Source organism: Pelophylax lessonae (genome assembly GCF_965119305.1).
Source record: "Pelophylax lessonae genome assembly, chromosome: 8".
In the NCBI taxonomy this organism is placed as follows: Eukaryota; Metazoa; Chordata; class Amphibia; order Anura; family Ranidae; genus Pelophylax; species Pelophylax lessonae.
In genome coordinates this window covers 71369053-71390724 of record NC_138775.1, presented here as the reverse complement: position 1 = coordinate 71390724, position 21672 = coordinate 71369053, and the positions used below count along the sequence as shown (strand labels likewise).

General features: G+C 44.0%; 1 protein-coding gene across 2 annotated transcripts in view; it reads right to left on the bottom strand.

Annotated features, from left to right (window-relative positions):
* The window catches only part of WNK2 (WNK lysine deficient protein kinase 2), a 403248-nt gene that overhangs the window by 32393 nt on the left and 349183 nt on the right, over window positions 1-21672 (bottom strand). For both annotated transcript variants that reach the window (XM_082265480.1, XM_082265479.1), the window contains exons 21-22: window positions 17733-18295; window positions 8632-8837 (exon numbers count right to left, since the gene is read on the bottom strand). In XM_082265480.1, coding sequence (XP_082121606.1) covers window positions 8632-8837; window positions 17733-18295 — 769 coding nt within the window. The remainder of the gene's footprint in view (window positions 1-8631; window positions 8838-17732; window positions 18296-21672) is intronic.

Sequence of the window (21672 nt, the reverse complement as noted above, 5' to 3'; positions counted from 1 at the left end):
TGCATACTTGGAGGAATCACATGCTCCAACGTACCCTAAAGCACCAGGCATTCCCCAATGGGGCCAACAGAGAACTCAGCAGGCAAGTTAACAGTGGAGAGTATCTTAGAATACACTACTGTCTTCAGTATAATTTTTTATATTTTCATCCTTTTACTTGATATCTTAGATTCCTTGTTTAGCCAATATTGCCTGTAAAAAAAAAAAAAAACTCTAAATTTTAATTTTCTCTCTATTTTTAAAAAAAAGAAAAACTAAAAAGGTGAAAGAAAACTTGCCCCTATATAAAAAACTTACTGTTGTCTAGGTTTATGCTTTAAAATATGGTCCCAAAGGCTAAAGTCACAAAGCTTTAACACAGGACAATGATCCTCAATTTTTAAGCCATATGACTAATTTTTAAATATTATAATTTGAAAATAACTCCCTTTTAGTCAAAATAAGGTTCTTTAACCATAGAATGCTAGCTTTGTGAATTGATGCAGGTAGCGTTGCACCAATACCAGTAGCAGTACTGATGTTAAGCATTTGCACGAGTACTTGTACATCATGCATATATGAGAATTGGATGAGTTTTAACCGCATTCGATTTGTATGACATGTGAACCTGCAGCCTTTTCAATAGAGCCGTTTCACATATTTGTGAGCCCTGCACCTGAACCGCTGAACAAAGTTGCACCAGAGGGGGTTGAAATCCAGACTGCACATATGTGAACCTCGTCTAATCGCTGCCTTTATGGAGACAGACTAGGGAGGACGTGGCATGAAGGCATGGCAGTGTGAGATGGGACATCAGGACCGCAGAAGCTGTAGCAAGTGACCTACTGCTACACCATCAGGGCAGAGACAGGTGAGCTGGGCGTTATGTGTAAAAAGTAAATGCATCCAAGGGCATAATATGTATCAGTAATTGGTGTCGGTGAGTACATGAGAAAAAGTATCAGTACTTGTACTTAAAAAAAAAAAAAAAAAATGGGATTTTTGACTCCCTGTAAAATCCATTTCTCTGATGTTCATTGATGGACACAGCTCCTGATATTCATAAACATTGGGTTATACTGCCCCCATACAGGAGTAGGGCACTAGGCAACAAAAATTCTGGCTACACCCTTGGGCAGTCCCAGGGGGTATACTCCCTCTCTGCTATAGCCCCTCAGTTTTGTTACAAGCAGTGTCAGAAGAATTATAACTCCATAGAGGGGTGGGTGCTGTGTCTGTCAATTAACGTCAGAGAAATGGATTTTACGGTAATATGAAAATCCCATTTTCTCTGACGTTCATTGATGGACTCAGCACCTGATATTCATAACCATTGGGACATCCCAAAGCAGTGTTTGGTGGGAACAAAACAATTCCCAACGCTAAACATTAGCCAACCAGGCAACAGGAGCTAAAACAACTGGAGCCCACCAGAAAACAACACTCCCTCAAAGAGGACCAGGTCCTCTAAACCGCAGCCTGCAAAACCTTGCCAACAAAAGAAGCAGATGCCAACACTTTATAAAGCTTTGTGAAAGTGGGCACCAACGAACAGGTGGCCGCTTTGCAAACCTGCGTCACTGACGCCCAATGACGGAAAGCCCAGGAGGCACTAAGCGCCCTAGTAGAATGCGCCTTGACAGGGAAAGGAGGAACCTGACTACTGAAGGAATAGGCCTGAACCACCGTTTGTCTGTTTTGTCTGATCTATCTGGAAATGGTTGCAGAGGAAGGCAGACAACCCTTTGCGAGGTCCATCCGTGAGCACTAAGAGAGTCTGGACTTACTGAAGAACTCCACAGCTGCCAGGTACACCCTAATTGTCTGGACCACATCCAAGGCATGCAAGGCAATTTCCTAAGGATGTTTAGGCCTGGGATACAGGGAAGGCCACACAATGTCTTCATTTAAATCAAAATCAGAGGCAAAAATTTAGATCGATGAAGAGGGGCGAAGAACCACCTTATCCCTGTAAATCACCAGGTAAGGTTAACAACAGGATAACGCCACCAGTTCAGATACCCTACACACAGAGGTGATGGCCACTAAAAAGACTACCTTTTGGGACAGCGTAAGCAGGGCAATCTCCCGAATATTTTCATAGGGAGGCTTCTGTAGAGCTGAAAGCACCAAATCAAGATCCCAAGATGGCAACAGAGCCCGAACTGGAGGAATCAGATGTCTGAGATCCAGAAGAAAGGTACGCACCAGGGAGTGTGTGGCCAAAGGTCGTTAGCAGAAGTTGGCCAAAGCCAACACCTGGCCCTTGAGTACCTCAAAGCCAATTTCTGTTCCAACTCCCCGCTGAAGGAAGGTCAAGCTCCGAGCCACCAAGAAGGAGCGAAGAAGAACCCCAAGAGACATCACACCACGCAATGTACGTCTTCCACCAACTATGGTAGATCTTCCTAGAGGTAGATTTCCTAGCTTTCAACAGTGTAGGAATAACTGACTCCGATAAACCTCTATCCTTTAGCACCTAGCGTTCAACAGCCAGGCCGCCAAAGCCAGCGATTGTAAAGCAGGATGGAAGATCGGTCCTTGGGACAGCAGGTCCTCCCTGAGAGAAAGCTGCCAAGGTACATCGGCGACCAGCCACACCAGATCGCCGTACCAAACCTGGCGAGGCCAGTCCATAACCACTAAGATGACCAGAATCCCTTCTGCCTCACTCCTGTATAGAAGTCTGGGCAGAAGCTTGAGAGGAGGGAAGGCGTAAATCAGAGGATACCAACACCATGGGGCCACCAGCTTGTCTGTAGCAGCTGCCAGAGGATCCCTTGACAGAGCCACAAACCTCTGCATCTTTCTGTTGAGCCGAGACACCAATAGATCCACCTCAGGGGTGTCCCACCTGAGATACAGCTGATGAAACACCTCTGGATGAAGGGACCACTCCCTGTAGTCCAATGCCTGCCGACTGAGGTAATCCGCCTGCCAATTTTCCACTCCGGGAATGTCCAGACGGCAGTGAGGGCTGGAACGAACCGTTCTGCCCAACTTAGAATGCCAGCTACCTCCAAGGCTGCCAGGACAAATCTCGTGCCCCCTTGGTTTTTGGCATAAGCCATGGGCGTGGCATTGTCCGATTGAATGCGCACTGGACAACCCTGAAGACGATCTGTCCAACGATCCAGACACAGTCTGATCGCTCGAAGTTCCAAGACCTTGATCTTTCTACGTCCAGATCCCCTGAGCAGGATGCTTGCCGAGAATGCCTCCCCAGCTGGACAGGCTAGCAGTCACGGTGACCACTGTCCAATACAAGGGGAGAACGGATTTTTCCAGCCGAAGCACCGGGTGAACAAAGCCACCATATCAGGGACTCCTTTGTGCCCCGACTCAGCCAGATCAGATTGTCCAGAGACTGCGAAGTCTTGTCCCATTTGGTGAGAATTTCCCATCAGGCCCAGCAAGCACGTGCAAGTCCGGAGGGATGACCATTTGTTGGACAGCAGAAGGTGAATTGCAACCTGCAATTTCTGGATTTTGTCCAGAGGAAGGAGCACTCTGACTAAGGCCAAGTCCAGAGGCCCAGATAGTCCAGCTTTGTGGACGGAACCAGAGCAGACTTCTGAAAATTCAGAATCCAGCCAAACTCCCGCAGAGTTCATATTGCGATCTCCAGGTTCTCCACTAGAGCAGAGGGAGACTCCACTTGCAAAAGGAGATCGTTAAGTAGCCCAGCAGAGCGATCCCCGGTTGGCGTAGCAAAGCTAGCAACGGGACTAACACTTTTGTGAAGAGCTGAGGAGCAGATGCGAGACCAAAGGGTAACGCCACAAACTGATAATACTCCTCTCCCACAGCAAAGTGGAGAAAATGCTGTTGACTGGCACATATTTGAAGGTAGGCATCCTTGATATCGATAGAGGCGAGGAAATCCCCCTGATGCAGGAATGCCATCACTGTTCGAATGGACTCCATTCTGAACTTCTGTACCCGCACAAAGCAGTTTAGCACCCTGAGGTCCATGATTGGATGCACTTTGCCTTCCTTCCTAGGAACTGTGAACAGGTTTGAGTAAAAACCCTGAAAACATTCAGAGTTCAGAACCGGGACAATCACCCTTTGAAGGAACAGGGCTTGTACTGCCCCAAACGGGCCCCGTCTGGGGACAGGCGCAAGTTGGAAGGAAAAAACCTTGGCGGGTGATGAGGAAAACTCGATCTTGTAGCCGAACCAAATGACTTAGTGGACCCACTCGTCTTGCACCCGGGAAGTCCACAGGTCTGGAAACCAGCAAAGACGTCCCCCCACCCCCGGTATGGATGAGGGCGTACCTTAATGCAGAAGGAGCCTTGTTCACAAGTCTGGAGAAGCCCGATCTTGGCTTGCCATACCAGGTTCGTTTGGATCCTCCAGAAGAGGCCCTGAAAGGCTTCGAGCCCTTTTCAGTCGACCCTGAGGGACGAAAAAACTTCTTATGAGCAGAGAAGGAAGGCCCACGTCTACCATGATGTTCCTTGCCCTTAGTAGCCTGCGGAAGAAAAGTACTCTTCCCCCTGTGAGACCTTTATTGATGTCATCCAGGGTAGCTCCACACAGGCGATCTCCTTGAAAAGGAAGATCAGTCAAGGCCTTTTTCAAGTCTGATCTGCAGACCAGCACTTGAGCCAAAAGACACGCCGAAGGACCCTTGCCAAAACAGAGAGGCGCTCCATCCAAAGAGGCATCACAGATAAACTGCAGCCCCTGGACAGCTGGTCCACCAGCTCGGCAAAGGCAGGGAAGGACCGTTTCCCCTCCAGGTCATGGTACAAGAGCTTAGCCCACCCGGTCAGAGTTTGCGACACTAGGGCAATGGTTGCCTTGTTTAATCTGGAAACCGCATGGTCCACGACCGGTGGCAAAGTCCACTTCTTAAGAAGGGACACCTCATAGGGGTAACGCCTTATAAAGCGCTTAGGGACCCCACAGGGATGCTTTGGTCGTCTCCACTCTTTAGTGACAATTCTGTGAAAATAGGCAGTGAAAGGAAACACCTTTGCCGCTTTGGGTTGCTTTTGAGTGCTAAAGAGCACCTGCGCCTCTGTCTCAACTTCAGCTGCGTCCTCCATCTTAGGGGTCTCATGCACAGATACAATCAGTGCATCCGCCAGCGCCTTTTTGTGCGCGGTCGCAGATGTGGAGGAATCATCTTCATTATTTGAGGATTCCAAAAGCGTGGTTGCAGACCCAGCAGGGTGACCCAAGTTTGCGGCTCAAGGCCCCTCGCCCGCAAACCACCTCCACTTGGCTCCAGGACCTCTGTCAGTGCATGGATGGATGGTTGGGACCTGGAGGGCCCCGCAGCCTCAGAGAGGGTATCAGGTGGGGAAACGTGCTCCAAGGACTAAATGAATCACCAGGGGGACCCCCACAAAAAGTGTAAAAACACTGCTAAGGGACAACTCCCACCACGCTGGCAGCATCACCCGGTCACAAAGCACGAAGCAATCCTCAGAAAAGGAGGTAGAGGACCCCACCAGACTCCCCACGCACAGAAAAAGGCACCTGCAGCCACCAGGGGATTCTGCACTACACGTTCGGCGATCAGGAAGTAAAATCCAGGAGTCAGCACCAGGGGATGAAGATGGGCTCCCACCATAGAAATTGCCGCTCACAGGGCTCCACTGTCATGGCCGCAACTATTTCCAATAGAAAACCACAACAAAATGGCCACCAGACTACACAAACATGGCAGCCGTGTATAGAAACACACAGGCTACAACAAAATGGCACTAAAATCAAAAACAAAGGGTGCACTGGCACTGGCCTAGCGCATTATCCTCAATAATAGGCTTTATTAGTTAAAAGAGTTTCTACTCACAAACAAATGTTATAAAACAGCATATCCAATCCGAACATCAAGAACAATCAATATCTGTACCCACTGTTCTCAATAGATGGCTCATAGTGCAGCCATCATCTATTGAGGACAGGGGTTACAGATATTGATTGTTCCAGATGTTCGGATTAGATATGCTGTTTTTTAAACTTTTGTGAGTATAAACTCTTAACTAATAAAGGCCATTATTGAGGATAATGATGCGCTAGGCCGGTTCGCTCTTTGGTTTTTTATTTTTTATTTTAAGTGCCTTCAGACAACTCCAGTCTTATAGGGCAGCAAGGCTGTAGCCATTTGGGAAGCCAAGTGTGAGTTCCGCAAAACGACAAGACAGGAGTGCAGGAGAAAGGTGCTACAGCATTGCAATTTTGTCTTTGTACAACAAAATGGCGGCACCACAAGGCTTACAGGGACCCAGGAGAGAGACCAGGCCTCAAGGACAGATCCAGGCAGGACAGGGGGCCCTGGTCGGGGCCCCCACGAGGTACAACCCCCCCACCAGGTACATCCCCCTCCGCACAGTTGATCGTTCAGTCACCGGCGGTGCACCCCCCAGCCCCCATCGCCAGTTAGCACCCTGCCCCCATCCCAGGAAAGTGGCCAGACCACCCAAACAGCCCTAATGTGGAGGGGGGCAGGATGATGAACTTGGCAAGGGGGGGTTCCTGCAGGAAGGAGGGGAACCCGAGGGGTTTCAACCATCCCAAGGAGGGGGCCCACACCCACCCCAAAACCCTCCAGAGGGAGGGGAGGGACAGCTACTCACCATACCAAGAACCATGCAGGCACCGCTCCAGACAGAACCCCTCTTAATGGGGGGCTGTCAGCCAGGAGGAACGATTCGACTCGGGCCGAGACTCGGTTGTATGCGACCTCGTGAGGCGTTTAACTCGCAGGCCAGACCCTGTCCAGTGGGGCTATGTCGCGGCTGACCTATCGCAGGGCTGAGGTCTGCACGCGCTCGTTGGTCAGACTGGCGTGACCACTGAATTTCCATTATCCAGCCTGTCGCCCAGTCCGGCAGTTGATTTTAGATCTCACAGGAAAAAATCCAGGAGGAAAAAAAATTTCTATCTAAAAAATTTGTGCCAGTACTAAAAATACCAGCAAGGAAATAGGTCCTTACTCTTGACTAGGCAGAAAAAAAAAAAAAAAAAAGTGTGACTATAGCAAAGGGAGGGTGTATACCCCCTGGGACTGGCCATGGGTATAGCCAGAACTCTTTTCTGCCTAGTGTCCTACTCCTTTAGGGGGCAGTATAACCCAATGGTTATGAATATCAGGTGCTGTATCCAATAATGAACGAAAGAGAAACGGTTATGAGCACATCCCTAGATGTAAGTCTTCCTAATTGGACTGTTTATAGTGTCTGAAATTGAGATGGACCACATTATGAATGGTAAAGGGAGATTTGAAATACCTGAAGAGTCAATCTGCTCTTAATGTTTTCTAATCCAGAGAAAGCATGCAGCTAGTAAAGTCAGAAGGAGGTCAAACTCTGAATACTTGATTTAATTTTTTTCTAACAATGTAAATATGGGCTAGAAGACAGCCACACTCCCAACTTCTGGATGGAATACCTATATGGGCAGATGGACTTTCCAACCCATGCTGTGTTTATTGGCATCAATGGACTGTAGTGTTACGAACGAGTATGCAGCCAGCGAAGTTCGAATTCTAGGTCTGTTCACTTGCTCCAGGTCAGCGACTAAATATTTAGAGAATGTTGGAATTTTTTAAAAACAGGAATTTTGGTAATGCTGAACTCAAGGAATAAAATCAACCCTTGCAATGGGATTCCATTTTGTCTAGGAGGCACAAAAAAACAAGTATACTCCCCTTAGCCCTTCTCTATCTAATGCTCCAGGTTGTGGGCAGTGTCCCCACTTACAATGCAGAATCCTGCAGGGTCCTGCATTGTACATAATGATGTTGGTGCACCTATAACTCATGGAGCAAGGAACAGATGCTGTTTTAGGACACTGGTCGTGCAACTGGGACAAAGCCTGTGGGAGTGAGGAAGAAGGTAAGAATAGTTGCTTTTTGTGTTCTTCCTAGACAAAAGCGAGCATTTATCCCTTTAGGTGTAGGAGGAAGTCCCCCTGAAAGGGTTATTTTTCCCTCCAGTGTTCAGCATTAGGCGCACAATTAACATAATCCCAATGTTATTTTAAAAAAAGGTACATCGCTTTCTGTCAGCACTTACTCCTTGTAGGTCGCCATGCCTCTGACAGTCATGCACATGTAGATGAATTAAAAACTAAAAACAGAGCATAGCTCATGCTGTCCCGAAAAGATTTCAAAGCAGAATGGGCAAAGGAAAATTACTCTGGATATCTGGTTTGGAAGATAAGCTTATTCGCATATTAGCAGTCAAACTGAGACACAATTAATAGGTTATGACTTAGAAATCTAAACAGGTCTGGCATTAGCAAGGATAGAAAAGCATTAGGAAAGAACTCAATGCATCGCTTCACAACACGCAACAAGGTAGAGCTATATTTGTTGGTGAGCGAGTCAGGAACACATGACATACACTCCAAAAAGAAGAAAAAATGGTTGTGCAAAAACAAAAAAAAAAAAAAAAAAAACACTCCCTTTAAATAAAATTTTCACTTTTATGATGAACAAAAAGGGGACAAGTGGGGGAAGCTAAAAAACATCAAAAGAGAATGGACACCAAAGAAAACCAAACTGCGTTCCTGGAAACATTTCAGTATTTGGATACTCTAATGTGAAATTATACATCAAAAGTAAATTCTTCCTTAAGATAGCAATGCATGTTAGGTATACATAGATAAAAACAAAATGCATCAACCTACTTGCCCCGTTTTTCAGCTGCTGAACCAAAGGATTAAGTAACTTTCCACTTTTCAGTTTATTCTTGCTGATCCTGCGTCGACGGCCACTTGGTGGCGCTGCGTGAAGGAATCCCACATTAGGCGGAAGAGGCTTACCCAGCCTGACGTAAAGAGCTTCTATCTCTCTCCTCTGCTGTACTTGTAATTCTGTGATTTCTTTCATGTGCCTGATAGTGGGAAAAAAATGATTCACTTGTAGGACCGGCATTAATCAAAGTCTCTGGCCATCTATACATTAACCTGGTACTAGTGGAAACTGACAAGGAAAGTGGATGTCCAGCTGCATTATTATTCATCGAATAAAAAGCTTTTAGTGCAACACATTATTGATCCCTAAGAGTGTCATTGATTAAAATGAACTAGAACAGACCTTGTAAACATTTTTAAAACTTATTCACAGCAACAACAATGTACAAAACTCAGTAAATCACATCAACCAATTTTAAATACAAGTTCTCATTGGTTACTATGAATTATTGCATGCAGCATGCACACTGCTCTCTCCTTAATGAATGAGCCCAACCCAAGCTTATCATGGCAGACAATACAAAGAGCCCTTGTAATAAGTGCAAAGTGCAATAACTCCTGTAGTAACCAATCACCACCAATTCATCTAATGACCATACACACATAAATTCAACTGTATGAGCAATTCAACTATTTAATTAGACCCATCATTTTACTTTTACCTGATCCTCCATTCCCCCAGACAGTGGTGAACTCTCCCTTGGCATCAACATGTCCAATATAGGGCTATGGACCCTGCCTTTCCTAGACTGCTAGCTTATGTGGGAGAAGAGGCTGGGAATGCCTCTCTGACATAGAGCTCTTGACAAATGAAAGGAAGGCAGCTACAAGGAGAATTCTACCATGGGTGCTAAAGATACACATACATATTTGAGATTTATATTAAATCTCCACCCGCTGGCTTGTATGCAATTTTTGGGCAATTTTTAAGGCATTTTGATAAAGGCACCCCTGAGGAAACCCTAAAGCACCCTGGTTGAAAAAAGGCTGTTCTAGGACACGGTTAATCTGTCAGTTGTTTAGAGAAGCAAAGTGCTAAAATAGTGACTTTTGGTTTCCATAGTCCGTGCTCACACACAGACCTTTCACATTTATATAGGAGGAGATTAATTGACCCATTTATCTGGGGTGGGTACTATCAAAGCAGGCAAGTTGAATGATGCATTTTCCCTTGATCCTATTACTTGCTATAGGAGGACTAGAAGCCGTTAAATGATGAAACCAGGGCAATCAATATTTGTCACCAGTTTACATTTTGTGTGCAAACAATAAATATAAGCACTTGTCAAAGACCCAAATAAATCTCCCTTGTGCTAATTTAGGTTTCATGAACTGAACACAAATATAGGCAAGGATGGATGTTATTTCCTATGTTCATTTAAATCATGTTCCTTTTTGAAGACTATAGTGAACTACAGAAATTCTGGTACATGCCCCATTCCTTGGCTTAAAAGGGCCTCCAAATTTCTCTCTTCAAAGGTCTCTTTCTGGAGCCCCTTGGATTCAAGGCCTAAGCTATACAGTACATGACACCTCTTTTATCCATGTACCGAGTTTGGGTCTTCAAGCTGATCTGGGTTTCAGTGGAACTACTTGGATCCTAGGCCCAGGCAGTACATGCGGCCTAAGCTTATGCCCAAACTGAGATCAAGCCCCATTCCTCATGCCTCTAAGCCCCACCATATACTGTCGGTGGCTGTGCTGCCCACTGAGGGTCTGGCATTTGACAGTTGGGTGTTAGGATACAGGAGCTTAGAATTGGGAAGACTGAGGTTTATTCTAGACTTTGGCAGAAGTAGCAACCTCATGTACAACCTTCACTGAGAATCGATGGAGCTCCACAGGAAAAATAGGGTTTTATTTAAAGCCTAACTTGCAGAAAACACAATGTTTTAGGTCAGGTCAGATTCAGGCCCAAAACACTTAAAATGCTTATTCTATATTAGATCCTCCTTACTGAATCCCATTCGCTACAAAGATATGCTATAGGACACAACTGTCAATCTTTTTGCAAACTGCTTTCTTCCTGGCTGATACACCTTGCTGCCAGAATGTTCATTAGACATTATCAATCAAATCTCCTTTAGCATAGAGTGCCAGGCTACAAAAAAAAGGGGATCAGCCTGCCATTAGTACTGCACCACAGCTTGCACATATTATTAGCATGCTTGGGAAGGATTTAGCCATAAACAAAGCTCAACAGTAGCCACCCACAGACACAAATTAAAGAGATTTCTGAAATGGAGAAGAAAACATTGGGTTACAGGCACAGCATGCCATCCCACTATTAATTACATCTTTGATCTATGCCAGATGGGCCAGAGGTAGAGTCTTAAGGCAGGTCTTTTTTCGAATACACAAAAGCTTCTTTTGCATGTAAGCACAAAGTGCTTTTTAACTAATAGGGCCAGATTTAAATCATGAAGCCCATTTATTATTCAGTCCTCTTTGACGACCAACACAAGTATATAAGCACACACTACATGATATTCTATATTAGATTACATGTTTAGATAAAAAATATTTTTTTTTAATTTGGATAGAGCTGGAATGAGTTAGAGCCTCTGTCATGTATTTATTGTCTGTGTACTTGTAAGCAGGTTGCCTACGGTATTAGCCAGTCCCCTGTGGCTGCCCAGATTAGGGAGAGAAGGCGTTAACTCTGCTATGCTTTTTGTCTCAGTTTTGGAGGCTTAGCCTCCAGTCCTGTGATCTATATAAAAAAAGCAGAGTTCTGGGTCTCGAGGGCCCAGGGGTCAGCAGGATAAAGAACGGGAATCTTACAGGACATGCTGAGTGCTGAAGTCTGTTTCTGATGGTTTTATCAGAAAATCACACCAGTGGCCTGCCGGAGGTCATTTCGTAGGGCTCTGGCAGTGCTCATCCTGTTTCTCCTTGCACAAAGGAGCAGATACCAGTCCTGCTGATGGGTTAAGGACCTTCTACGGCCCTGTCCAGCTCTCCTAGAGTAACTGCCTGTCTCCTGGAATCGCCTCCATTCTCTTGAGACTGTGCTGGGAGACACAGCAAACCTTCTGGCAATGGCACATATTGATGTGCCTTCCTGGAGGAATTGGACTGCCTGTGCAACCTCTATAGGGTCCAGGTATCGCCTCATGCTACCAGTAGTGACACTGACCCTAGCCAAACTGTCAGAAAAGAGGGTAGAGAAAGAAAATGTCAGCGGCCTCCACCTGTAAAACCATTCCTGTTTTGGAGGTCGTCTCATTGTTGCCCATCTAGTGCACCTGTTTGTAACACCAAAGCATCTGAAACTGATTAACCCCCCCCACCTTGCTACTTTACTGACCAGATCAAGATCCTGGGACTTTGACTTGATGCTATACTCTCATTAAAAAGTGAAGTGTTCCTTTAATTTTTCAAGGTTTGCCATCACTGTTTTAGATCATGGAGTATGATGCCTTACCATAAATCAGAAGAGGCACAAGTCTTTCACCAAATAAACATGAATAAAGAATTACATTAAAATTGCATTAGTTAATGTCTACCTTAATTCAGCTATATTCTGACAAGCAAAGGCTAGGATAGCCTTTTCATCAGTACACCAAACATCGCGGGTGTGACATTTCATGAATGTGTTGATCTCGCAGATCTACCTATGAAGATCAAATGTGGTTGACCTGCTGTGTAAGTGAATTGGTTCATTGTAACTGAATAAGTTGAGCTGATGTTTCTAATGCCAAGAGGTACTTCCGGTATGTCGGTTCATAAAGTACCAGAAATAAATATAAAATTAACAAATTAAAAAATCATAAAAGCTAAATTCCAGCCTTGCCTTTGGTTTTGCATTTTCATATCCCTCATCTATTGAAATCGTTTACCCTTTTTTTTACTGCACACTGTTCACGGCATGCATTAGAAGCTGTAACAAGAAAGAGCCTCTCTAGTTTTCTGTCTGGAGGACATCCAGGATCATCTAACACTTTTCTCTCTAACACTTTTCTCCCTATCTGCTTTCTATCATTGAAATTTCAGTTCTCAAATTTTCAATGATGAAGGTTAAGCATCCCATGTGGGCTTTACTTCGGATGGTCTACATGCAAATGCAGTCTTCCTCGAACACCCACTCCTTTAGATATCCACCCATTTTGATAATTGCATTAGGACTGAGGGCTCTGGAGAAGGGTACTGAGGCAGGGTGCTGTGTTGTTTTCATGAAGCATGGTAGAGAGAATTACAAAGACACAGTGATGATGTACTGGGTCCAAGGGTGCACTCACAATGGTAGTTTTAACTGTGCCCAGGCATGGTTAATCTCCTTGCTCCGGTTTGTGTAGTGTGAGTGGTCCAAACAGTACTGGGGAATGGTTAAGCGTACTATACTGGGGACCACTTGGAAGAGGTCCGTACAGTTAGTTTCAGTGTAAGTGCAAACCACGCCTGAGAATAGAACTCTCCACAGATCACTGAGAACAGAAGCAGGGATTACTGTGGTCTGGTTGGCAGAATTGATAATGAAAGTGTGCCCCGGCATATTTACTTATTAGTCCAGTGTGAGTGCAGACCAGCGGGGGAGTTGAGAGAATGGAAAAATCAAACCCGGGTACTGTTCAGTTCAACTATGCCCAAATGTGAGAGCACCTTAAAAATAAGGTATGTAATCAATGCCAAAAAGGGGAAAAGGAGGAATCATGGATAGCAAAATAAGCATAGAATAAACTTCAGCTTTAGCTCACCACTTCTCTTACTGCTAGTTGTCATACTTCACTTTTTCTACCATTCAACTCTTACAAAAACTAGAATTTCAGTGACATGATATAACAAGTCTTTACTTCAAAAGCAAGAACCACCTTAAAAATATCACAAAACAAAATGGAAATTTTTACTCTGCCAGGACTACTTTTAGCTGTAATTCTGAAAATTGCTACACAGTGACTAATGCAGTTGCAAAGACGCTCTGAGTCATTTCCTATTATCCTTGTAGATTACTTGCGTCAAGGACTTCAAAACTTTTGTTAAGTGCAGGCATTAGTGGAAAAATAAGTTGCTTTATCTTTGTGTTCCCAGTCAGTGTAAAAGTATTCGCAAGTTTAACTGTCAGAAACAAGACATTCTGTGAGTTTTATACTTGGAGATAAAGAGCATGGTCATCAAAAGCTGTAATAGGGAGGGAGGAAATTTCATTATACATGGTCAAAGACAGAAAATGACAATCAAGGTTAAAAAAAAAAAAAACTATTACAATAGGGATTTACTATGGCAACCTGTAACAAGAGGTGCTTCTGGAAATAACTCAGTCTGAGGAAAAAGGCAGACACCCATTACTGATCTTCCAAAAATACAAATTTAATTGCAGTTGTGCTGATTTAATGGCTTCAGACTTTTAAAGTTCATCTATAGCCACCTTTTTTGGTACCGTGCTTAGAAACTCTAATAAACACATTTCAAATAATACATCCAATAAAGTGTAATAACAACCAATATATAATATATTCATAAGACTATCCCAGGTATGTTATCACACCTATGAGGGCCGTAGTATATGTGTATGTATTTAGCCGTGTATAAAAAAAGCTTTTTGGATATGTATAATACTTTAGATACAAATATATATCTCTATCCATCTATATATATATATATATATATATATATATATATATATATATATATATATATATATATATCTCTATATATATATATATATATATATATATATATATATATCTATATATATATATATATATATATATATATATATATATATATATATATATATATATATATATATATATATATATATATATATATATATAAACAATATGCGTCGATCAAGAGCACTGGGACATTTATACATTTTTGCAGTTCATTTTATTGGACACTGGTTTTTACTATGTACTTTTATTGATGTATATTGTTTTTAATGTAACGAAGATTTTATTTTACATGCAATTTATGTAGGATCTACATGTTGGTTGTGTCCCCTGGAGGTACATTGAACATCCTACTTTACGGATATTCCTACCTTTATTGGGTAGGTCTTTATCTGATACTGCATTTTTTCGGATAGTACCTGCCAATGGTACCTTTATTGATCAATGGTATTCCACCACATAAGGAAATTCAAAAATATAAGATTTCCTAATAGGTCCTGTCCTGCAGACACAACAAGACATGAGAGGCAATCTACCCAAATTGAAGGGTAATTCGGTTATTAAACAGGTTAAATTAAATTTTCTTCTAGTTTCAGGGATGGAGGTCAAACACAGTCAACTGTTTATTGCTGTGTTCATTCCTGCTCAAAAGATTCCCCCTCACAAACTGTACTATACTGTCCATTGCCAGGGAAAAACCAAGTTATTCCAAAAAGGTACACTTATTTTGGTGACTGCTATAAAGGTGTAACTCCTTGCCACATTAGAGAGATTGTCTCTCCCTCCCTGTGGTGTCCCTGATACAGGAAATTAAGGTAAATCTCCCTAGCTAGGACAAACATCAGTAAGAGCCCAGCAGAGGTTTTTTGCCTACTCCATCCAAAATGAAAAAAAAAAAAAAACACATGGATGAATGACTTCATTTGATAAGGACTACTTCCGTTTTCTCATTACTGTGATATCTGAAGTCTACATTAAAGGTTTACATATCGTATTAAATTTGTAAGATTAAACAAATTATACAGTTTACATACCCTGGCAGAATTTATGATTTCTTGGCCATTTTTCAGAGAATATGGATAACCCAAAAATGTTCCCCTTAACTCATGGTTAGTGTTTGGCTGAAGCCATTATCAATCAACTACCCAAATGACCCTGATCAAGTTTACATAACCCACCTCTTAATACTATGTACTGCCCCCTTTAACATCAATGACAGCTTGAAGTCTTTTGTGGTATTTGTGGATGAGGCGATTTATCTTCTCAGATGGTAAAGCTGCCATTCTTCCTGGCAAAAAGCCTCAAGTTCCTGTAAATTATTGGGCTGTCTTGCATGCATTGCACATTTGAGCCTGATTTAGCCAATGACAGGTCGACTTGGCCTTGTGTTTAGGATCATTGTCATGTTGGAATGTCCAAGTACGTCCCATGCGCAGCTTTCGGGCTGATTAATGCAAATTTTCCTCCAGTACTTTTTTGATAACATACTGCATTCATCTTGCCATCAATTCTGACCAAATTTCCTGTGCCTTTGTAGCTCACACATCCCCAAAACATCAGTGATCCACCTCCGTGTTTCACAGTAGGCATGGTGTACCTTTCATCATAGGCCTGGTTGACTCCTCTCCAAATGTAGCGTTTATGGTTGTGGCCAAAAAGCTACATTTTGGTCTCATCACTCCACATGACTTTGTGCCAGAAGGTTTGAGGCTTGTCTCTGTGCAGTTTGGCATATTGTAAGCGGGATACTTTGTGGCATTTGTGTAGTAATGGCTTTCTTCTGGTAACTCGACCATGCAGCCCCATCTTTCTTCAAGTGCCTCCTTATTGTGCATCTTGAAACAGCCACATCACATGTTTTCAGAGAGTCCTGTATTTAACCTGAAGTTATTTGTGGGTTTTTCTTTGCATTCCAAAAATTTTCCTGGCAGCTGTGGCTAAAATTTTAGTTGGTCTATCTGACCGTGGATTGGTTTGAACAGAACCCCTCATTTTCCACTTCTCGTTTAGAGTTTGAACACTGCTGATTGGCATTCTGAATTCCTTGGATATCTTTTTATACCCCTTTCCTGTTTTATACAATTCAACTACCTTTTCCCGCAGATCCTCTGACAATTCTTTTGCTTTCCCCATGACTCAGAATCCAGAAACGTCAGTGCAGCACTGGATGAAAGATGCAAGGGTCTGTCAGGAGTCCAGAAACTCACTGACCTTTTATACACACACACCAATTACTAGAAAACAGATCACAGGTGAAGATGGCTACCTTTAATAGCCATTTAAGCTTTGTGTCAACTTGTGTGCATGTTATCAGGCCAAAATCACCTGGGTATGTAAACTTTTGATCAGGGTAATTTGGGTAGTTTTTGCTGTCATTATAATTTAAAAAGAGTAAACACAGTTGATTGGTAAAAAATGGCTTCAGCCAAACACGAACAATGAGTGAAAGAAATGTTTTTGTGTTATCAATTATATTCTTGGAAAAAGGGCCAAGAAATCAAATTCTGCAGGGTATGTAAACTTATAAGCACAACTGTATATACTACAATAAAAAATAACTTCCCTGATTTCCTCTATTACACATTGACACAAACTTTTTCAGATTGTCAATCAAAATTTAATTCAACATTAGCTGTATAGAAGAAATTATTCAACACCAGCTGAGGCTGTGAGTAATAAGACAGCGACAGGAAGATCAAAACTATCCATATGGGCAGGCTGGTTGTACTGAAGTCGGTCTATTGATCGACTTCAGTACAACTAGCCTGTCGGGTTTTTTTTTCAATAAAATCACTGCCGGCGGTAAAAGCCGCAAGCAGTAATCATTGTGGTATGACAGCGGGGAAACCACCCACAGCCAGAATACAATAACTCAACAGGAGAGATTCCCCCACCACTAAGCCGTGGTTGAAGGAAAGAAAATTGCATAATATGTGGATCACTGTTGCAGTAATGACCTTCTTACACTTAATTTTTTTCACCACCTTGAGTTAAAAGACTGAAACCAAATGCTTCCCACTGATGCTGTGAAGAAATGTTAGCTTCCATATTGAACACTTTTCCAATTTAAAAAGCTAATTTTAAGGCTGATGTCACACAGAAGATGCAGACCCTGGCGAAAGCACGCTAGCACCAGCACCACAAAAAGGCAGCTTACTTGTCTGTATGGAATTGCTCACTCACTAGCTGTCGCAGCGAGGTGTCCCACTCTCACCCCAATCCCCCCACATAGGAAATTACCCAATATTTGGGGCCAGTGTGGAGAAATTCCACAGAGAAAAGCCTTCGCTCATCTGCGTGACTCTGCCACTGGTAAAGTGTTGCCAGCCACAAAATGCCAATGTGACATTGGCCTAAGAGCAGACACCATAATGTGTGTGCTAGGGCCTTTTTCTAATAAGGAAAAATGTTTTCTATACATACTTTTCTCTGAGGTTCTGTAATTCCTTCTTCATATCAGCATCTTCAAACTCCGAGTCATTGTCACTGCTCACATAGGAAGACTGGGAATGAAAAGATGTCACATTTATTGAAGGGATTTTCATGCCTTGTCCACTTGGGGAATCTGGGCTCTGCACACTAGACTTTCGATGCAAGAAAGCTGCAGCTTTCTTCATGAAGTCATTAGCCCCTTTGCTTGGGGTTGATGGAGCAGAACCTTTGGCCTTCGGCTGAAGAATCTCATCTCCTGAATCACTTGACACGTGTCCACAGAAAAGAGAATTTATAGGGGAAGATGTATGCGCTCGAGGTACAGAATTCTTGACTAGATAGGTGGGAAGTTGATCTAGATAGACATCTGGAGGAGCTGAAAACCTCTGATAACATGGAGACGTGACAGTGACCTCGTCTTCTGTACTCATAACAGAAAACCTCCCAATTGTTTTGGACTTTTCAGCATGATGAGACCTCTTTTTGTGAGAAGAATTTTCCTCTTTCACCTTCTGGTCTCCAGAATAACGCCTTAGTGATGGAGCAGTATGGACCTATCGAGGAAAAAAAAAAAAAAAAACAATGCTCCAAATCAGAGATTATCCTTCAGTATTGAGTGAGAACACAATTTACACGTGTATACAGGCACATATTATATATAATATAAACATGCATACAGTGTTGAAGCATCTATTTTATTTATAATGGTATAAAATGGAACTTTATACAAACAGCTACATACAAAGATTAAGTGCATTTACGATTACGGTTTACCCAACAAACTATTTGTAGTTTCAGCCATTTCTTGTTCAGGAAAATAGTATGAGGGTATATACTGAAACTGGAGCAGCTGTGCACGGCAACCAATCAGCTTCTACCTTTCATTTTCAAAGCTTAACTGAATATACTGAGGATAGAAGTTGATTGATTACTAAGAACAGTTGCTCCAGATTCTGTCTACTTCAGTTTTAGTAGATTCCCCCCATTGCATACACTCAGTGGCGGCCGGTGTACTGAGGGCGCAGGGGCGCCGCCCCCCCCATCAATGCGTCCGGCCCCCTAATCTGCATGCAGGGGTGCCAGACGCACGGAGTTCAATTGGGATTTTTTTTTGGCATCACCTGATTAGAGCCAGAGACTAATAGGGCGATGCAAAAGGTGGACTCGGGGCGCAGAGCAGTGCGTCCCGAGCCCACCCATTGTGTGACAATAAATCGTGTGAATTAAAATTCGCTATTGTCACACCGATCGTCCTCCTGGCCAATCAGGAAGCGCGTCCGATACATGCTTCCTGATTGGCTGCAAGGCAAACCCCATGCCATTGGCCAAGGAGGAGGCGGGAGTGGAAGGACTGGAGGAGAGGCGCCGCCGGTCACCGGGACTGAGGAGAAGCCGCCCGCCGCTGCTGCTACTCCAGGTAAGTAACGGGGCACGCACGCTGATCTCTGCATTGGGGGAATGTATGCTGGTCACTACATTGGGGGCACGCACGCTGATCTCTGCATTGGGGGCATATATGCTGGTCACTACATTGGGGGCACGTACGCTGGTCACTGCATTGGGGGCACGTATGCTGGTCACTGCATTGGGGGCATGTACGCTGGTCACTGCATTGGGGGCATGTACACTGGTCAGTGCATTGAAGGGGGCATGTATGCTGGTCACTGCATTGAAGGGGGCATGTATGCTGGTCACTGCATTGAAGGGGGCACGCACGCTGATCTCTGCATTGGGGGCATGTACGCTGGTCACTGCATTGGGGGCATGTATGCTGGTCACTGCATTGGGGGAATGGTATGCTGGTCACTGCATTGAAGGGGGCACGCACGCTGATCTCTGCATTGGGGGCATGTATGCTGGTAACTGCATTGGGGGCAGGTATGCTGTCACTGCATTGAAGGGGGCATGCACGCTGATCTCTGCATTGGGGGCATGTACGCTGGTCACTGCATTGGGAGCATGTACGTTGGTCACTGCATTGGGAGCATGTACGCTGGTCACTGCATTGGGGGAATGGTATGCTGGTCACTGCATTGAAGGGGGCATGTATGCTGGTCACTGCATTGGGGGCAGGTATGCTGTCACTGCATTGAAGGGGGCACGCACGCTGATCTCTGCATTGGGGGCATGTATGCTGGTCACTGCATTGGGGGCAGGTATGCTGTCACTGCATTGGGGGCAGGTATGCTGTCACTGCATTGAAGGGGGCATGCACGCTGATCTCTGCATTGGGGGCATGTATGCTGGTCACTGCATTGGGGGCATGTACGCTGGTCACTGCATTGAAGGGGGCATGTATGCTGGTCTCTGCATTGGGGGCATGTACGCTGGTCACTGCATTGAAGGGGACATGTACGCTGGTCACTGCATTGAAGGGGGCACGCTGGTCACTGTGCATTGAAAGGGGGCACGCTGGTCACTGTGCATTGAAAGGGGGCACGCTGGTCACTGTGCATTGAAAGTGGGCACGCTGGTCTCTCTGCATTGAAAGGGGGCACACTATACCTTAACCACTTAAGCCCCAGAAGATTTTACCCCCATTCCGACCAGGGGGTATTTTGCGATTCGGCACTGCGTGACTTTAACGGACAATTGCGCGGTCGTGCGACGCTGTATCTAAACAAATTTGGCGTCCTTTTTTTCCCACAAACAGAGCTTTCTTTTGGTGGTATTTGATCACCTGTGCGATTTTTTGATCACGCGCTATAAACAAAAAAAGAGCGTAAATTTTGCAAAAATAGCAATATTTTTCACATTTTTTTATATGAAATTTCCCCAAAAAAAAATGTAAAAATAAAAATTTTTTAACATTTTCGGCCAATTTGTTTTATGCTACCTATGTTTGGTAAAAAAAAATTGCAAAAAGCGTATTTTGATTGGTTTGCGCAAAAGTTATCGCGTTTACTAACAAAGGGAAAGATTTTTGTCATTTTTGTTGTTTTTTTTAATGCGTAATGACGGCGATCTGCGATTTTTTTTGCGGTACTGCGACATTGGGGCGGACAGATCGGACCCTTGACTGACATTTGTGACACTTTTGGGGTTACCAGTGACATTTCTACAGTAATCAGTGCTATATATATGCACTGTTACTGTAAAAATACACTGGTAGTGAAGGGGTTAACTTTATTTGGGAGGGAGGGGCTGTGTGTATCCCTAGGGGCGTGCTTTCTACTGTGATTGGCTGTGGCTTGAGCTGTAAGGACACTGATCAACTGCTCTACATACTAGATCCGTGTGATCAGTGTCTTTACAGCGAGGAGAATGACAGGTGGCTTGTTTACACAAGCTGCCTGACATTCTGCCTCTCCCCCGCCGATCGCCGAGTGACCGGCGGACATCGGGTCCGCTGGTCACACGCGCGGGGGGGTCCGTGACCACGCGGGAGCGCGCCTCCGGCGGCGCGCGCGCTCCCTAGGCCCTCACAAGCTAGTGACGTAGCCCTACGTCACTTTGCCTGTGAGGGGCTGACTGCTGACGTAGATCGGCATTAGGCAGTCGGCAAGTGGTTAATTACTGAAGGCCCCTTTCACACTTTTGCGACCTCAAAGTCATGCAATTTTTTACAGTGTTTTCTGCCACAAAGAAATGCCTATTACATTTTTCTGTTTGCGCCCCCCCCCCCCAAAAAAAATTTTTTTGAGCACCAGCCGCTACTGCATACACTGTATATATTTATACTGTTCATTATAAAGTAAAATTATAAAAAAAGATACAGCACTAGATGGTACATAAAAGTGTATCAGCCCTCTCTGACACAAATCTATAAAATAAACGCAGAATGGTACTTGCTCAAAAGAACACCCTAAAGACAGTAAATACATGAGTTTTATTCCGAGACTGGCAAGCCTGAAAAGGAGCTGACACAATAGGAAGCAAAACCCCTTAATATTAAAAAGGAGCATAAATCAATTGCAACAAGTTACGTTCA